The 5,000-nt window shown below is 37.6% G+C and overlaps 1 protein-coding gene and 1 long non-coding RNA gene across 7 annotated transcripts in view; one reads left to right on the forward strand and one right to left on the reverse strand.

Annotated features, from left to right (window-relative positions):
• The window catches only part of LOC146453652 (uncharacterized), an 82,915-nt gene that overhangs the window by 54,175 nt on the left and 23,740 nt on the right, over positions 1 to 5,000 (reverse strand). The gene's annotated exons all lie outside the window — the stretch shown is intronic.
• Positions 1 to 5,000, forward strand: part of LOC146453653 (uncharacterized) — a 101,300-nt gene that overhangs the window by 50,272 nt on the left and 46,028 nt on the right. For 2 of the 6 annotated variants that reach the window (XM_085096245.1, XM_085096246.1), the window contains 2 exons: positions 1,017 to 1,199; positions 1,606 to 1,765. The exons of the other annotated variants lie outside the window; for them this stretch is intronic. In XM_085096245.1, the coding sequence (XP_084952371.1) occupies positions 1,017 to 1,199; positions 1,606 to 1,765 (343 nt within the window). The remainder of the gene's footprint in view (positions 1 to 1,016; positions 1,200 to 1,605; positions 1,766 to 5,000) is intronic. 6 annotated transcript variants of the gene reach the window in all.

Raw genomic sequence — 5,000 nt, forward strand, 5'->3', positions numbered from 1 at the left:
GTATAAAGTTCCATTGGTATACTGAAATACTAGCCAACTTACTGAATGAAGTAAAAGCTGGAATAGTTTTGCGTCACAGTTGTAATTAATCTTGAGAAGGCAAAACAATGATACAAAAGAAGTTCAAATGACTGCAAATGTATGGCGTGTTTATAATGTCCAAATTTAGCTTGTCAAATCGAGAGTCAGCATTCCAAAATTGACGCCATAGCTCCAATTCAGTCATCAAACCTTTTCTATATCGAGTGCCATTTTCTCGTAGCGGACGGGATAATTCGATCAGTTTCATTCTTAATCCAGCAAATTAAATCGTTTACATTAAATCGATCATCAGTTCCCTTCCAAATTAAATCGATCGATGATTTGACTATACCCAAGATGCTTTGCTGGTGTACTATATCTGCTGACAAAAAACGACTACTTATAAAATTTTTTGTACTCATTAAATTTGGCAAGAGACTCTTTGTTCTCTCCCTAACACATTTAATTTTTAATTCTGAGGATTGAAATGATGTTTACACTACAATCAAGGACAAAAGGTCATGGCACAAATCTTGCAAAGTATTCTATTAACAACCAATTTAGCGTGACCTCAACTAAAGAAACCATGTTATTTATCCCGCGGGGCATTTCTGTTGCACTTAGTCAACATTGTACGGTGATGGGGGTCTGTGACCAGATATTTTTTTTACGTTCTCGTGTGCCGTGTTTCTGTCGCGTGCATACGAAAACATCGTAACTTCGAATTTTTCCCACCCGTTTTGACCTTGATTGTTGTTTTGAAACGCAATAGAAATGCTCAAGTTGAGCCACCCATCAGATTGGTCAAACATCAAAAATTGATGCTATATCTTCAGCAAAGTCCACACGCTTTTTGGTAACTTATCACATAGCTATTTGGACATCAGGCCATGAACGTTGGCAAAACCTATTACTCGAGTGTGTGCCGATCTGATGCCACCGATAAGGACATAAATTTGCTGTGTAGCTTCATTAACGCTTGGCTTTAATTTCAGGCGAGTGTAAGATTGACAAACGCGGAAAACAAAGTAAAAAAACTTTGCTACTACATTGATGTCTGCAATCTTTCCGAGGATTGCACAGTAACATTGCAAGAAGTACAAAAGGAGACTCGAATGGTGCGACCGAAATCACATCCGCAGTACAATCTGATACCGGCCAGGAAATATGAACCACAGGTATTTAATGCAATGTGCATCATGGTTTGCGTAAAAATTCTCTGTAGTAAACACAACTAAATCATCAGGTTACTTCTTTCCTGGATCAATCTTCGCGGGCACTGTTATTAGGTTTACGGATATTTGCTATCACAGCGTTGTATTCAGAATATCATATGATGTACGACCCACGGAACCGGAATGAAAACGTTTCAGTAAGAATTAAAAATTTCGCCCTCCGGGCCTTACATATTTTCTCTAAGAATAAGAAGGGAGCCTGGGCCTCCCAGGCCACTACCCTAGATTGACCTTTCTATCATAATAACAAGCCTCATTTATTGAAGTCACCTGAAATTGGCCTTGTGTTGTTAAAACTATTACTCCTACAGCCCACCTACTTAATGTATTAGTGTCGTTTCCTCTTTAGGATCCGGAAGCTATTACCTCCAACAATAACTCAAACTACCAGTCTAAATTGATGGAGGACGCTCTGGTATCACTCCGCAAGCTCAAAGAGACAGAAGAACATCCGAAGGCAAACATGTGGTGTCACTTTGGAACGGCAATCATCAGAGTTCCTGCGGAAGGTAACGATTTATTTTGCTTCAGTAAAAGCTGAGCACATAGAGAAGGGGATTCGAAAACAAGTGTTGTTTTCTTGTTTTAATCTCGTTTTTGTGAACGAAATAAACAAACAAAAAATAAAAACAAAATAAAAAGTTGTGCCACAAATGCCGTCTTTTTCAAGTTGTATCCTGGAAAAAAAAATTGAAACAGTACCAGTTTGTAGAAGTTATCCCCACTCCCCACAATCAACGATGATTTCATGTGCAATAATATGAATACAAAAATTTCTGCAAGCTGATTTGTGGAGAGCATCTCAATTTCTCCTAAATGTAGTGCAGAAATGTGAAATTAAGTGCAGAAAGTTGAAATTAGTGCAAAAAGGTAAAATTAAAATGATTGACAGGTACGCAAATTTGCAAATCGGCTGTCTCGAAACAAACTGGCGCACACGTTTGAAGAGAGTAACATCATTTTAATTGAAAGTTTAAAGGAAAATGCAAAGAAACTCAACAAAGCACAAACACACTGGCTAAGATCAGTTTGGAGGTGTTGCACAGCACAAAAGGGCTACGACCAAAATATTGAAAATTATGAGCCGGAGGCACTCAATAAAATTCTCGAGGATTTTCACGCAACCGTGCGTAAAAAAGACGGGAAAGATTAATGCGAGCATGACAGCCCTCTCACTGCAATTGAACGTTACCTGATAAGGCAAGGTTACAAATTCTCCATAATCAGAGATCAAGAGTAAAAAAGTTCGTAGCAAGTTCTTGAAGGTAATAAAAGCTCGGCTACTGCGACAACAAGGTAAGCTTAAAGTCAAGCTGCCGAACAAGTCTCGGAAGTCTGACAAACACTAAATTAAATGAGCTGTCGAAAAGGAAAAGGCTTTTAAGCACAATTCCTGGTACAAACGGATTGGTGGCTGATCGGACTCAATATTTTGGCCTAGAGCATCGTGTTGAAGATTTCCATGTCGGCTTGGACGAAAACAAACGTTGAATTCATCGAAAACCAGACTAAAACACGCCAGTCTGGACTGTCTGAAAAGCCCCCGCTCCTGAAATCCAGCCGGTTCTCAAACATGCCGAGGAGGATGATTGACTTCAGACATCTTTAAACATTGACTTCAAATTTTACTTTGTGATTTGAGAGATGGTATTTTTAGCATGTTTTCCGTACGTATCAACATTTATGTCAATCAAGCTTTTTAAACCAATCAAATACATGTAGGTGGAGCATTAGCTGACAGACAAGAAATAAACAAAAGCTCATTTGAAATTTTTGTATCTTTATTATTAACAATTAAAAAATAGCCAGCATGAAAATTAACAAATCGAATTTGGTTTGGCGTTGTCTGTACACTTATCGACAACGATATTCGTCATCACAGTGGTAAAAATGTTGCAACAAATTTGACCACTGTGATGACGAATATCGTTGTCGATAAGAGTGCAGACATCGCTAAACCACATTCGATTTACTTTTTACCACAATATCAACGTCAAAGAAAAATTTTACAACCACTGTCAAAATTTGCGCGCGCTGATTGACGCGAGCAGCGTTGTCTAGACTCTTATCGACAACGGAAAATTAGCCAATCAGATTGCGAGATTAGAAACAATTGTGGTAAAAAGTGATTCTGATTGATCCAAGAGAATTCCTTATATCTCCATAAAGCACGCAGCATTCGTCACAAGAGTGCATTATAGCGCAACAAATGCACGCAAGCTACGTCACAAAAATTTGCCAAACGCAGAAAGCAAAAAAATCTGCCGGTCCGCCATTATAGCTGAGGAAATTTCCCACTTTAACCTCAACTTCGATTTTCTGTATACTGAAGCAAATGACAACGATATCAGGAATGAAAATAGTCAAAGAGGGGAAAAGGAGAAAAGGTTTCCTGACCTAACTGAAGAAAGAAGAGACCAACTTTTAGTTGATGTAGAAGCAAAAGCCACCAAAAGTTAAACCAACTGGGTTGTGAAAGTTTTTAAAGGTACGAAGGTACACAAATATACATACTATAGACCACCAAAAATTGAAAGAAAAAACTTTAAATTTAAGAGCCGTTGTCAGTAACTTTCGAGAATCATTTGATAACTAAATGCTAATATGGGGAGCACTCAAGTTTAAAGCTAGTTATTTACGTGTATAAAAGCATGAAATAAAACCAGAGACCTAAATGGCTTTTGTCTAAAAGCTTCCGTGAACTGTCTTGACATGTGCAACTAGGTAACAGGAGGAACATGAAGTACTGAAATGGCGAATTGTGTCAAAGTGCATTCCACACATCTCGACCTAGCGTGCTCGCTTTTCACGAGCCAAACTAAATATTTTAACATGATAAATAAGAACAACTCAAAAAAGTTATTTCATTACCAGTATATTCGTATACCCCCGATGATATGGTCTTCTGAAATATGGCAAAAATCACTATCTAAGGAATAGCAAACATTGTATTCTTTACGTGGACAACTTCAAATGAAAGAGTGTTCAGGTCGAGAAAGAAATATAGTTTGGAAGCAAGCACAAGGGATGTAACAACGATTGTGAAAGTATCAACTCGAGAAAACGTTGCCTTGTCTTGAACGAGAGTTTTGAAAATGTACTAATTTGCATAATTTCAATCGGGCCATCGGGCACGTTTTGGCCGATTTCGAACTCTCCCAATTTTTGCCAAAATAAAAATTCGCTGGAACTCTTGAATATTATTTTTGAAAATAATTCACCAAAAGGGTCTTTTGGGGCAAATAAAAAGAAATTCGAATTTTCGCTTCTGTCGCCGAATTCTCGAAAGTTACTGACAATGGCTCTTAAAACTGTGTCTATTTCATCAATAGAATCCTTTGTAAAAACAGAGATTTTTAATTAGTACGCCGGAGCTGTTACTTAAGTGGCAAGTTTCAGTGTCAACAATAACATTGCACTTGATAAATTCAGTTAAAATGATTTAACGAGGGTTTTGTAACAAGGCATTTATGTAAAAACAGAAGTCTTTTGAAAAATATTTCAGTTGATCAAAAACGAAGCTAAACGACCAATTTTTTTCTTAGAATGGAGTGCTCAAAAAGTTCCACCCTTACCTGAACTTGAAGAAATGAATGAAAAACAGCTCGAAGAAAGCCTTTCTCGGTTTTACACTGAAGCGAGAAACAAGAAAGGCGAAGAATACAACAAGTCGTCTTTAATTTCATTCAGAAATGCCATCCAAAGGTAACTGAACAACACGCCATTCATGAGAAATTTTAAGCT

Source organism: Pavona decussata, unplaced genomic scaffold, assembly GCF_977016875.1.
Source record: "Pavona decussata unplaced genomic scaffold, jaPavDecu1.1 SCAFFOLD_324, whole genome shotgun sequence".
NCBI lineage: Eukaryota > Metazoa > Cnidaria > Anthozoa > Scleractinia > Agariciidae > Pavona > Pavona decussata.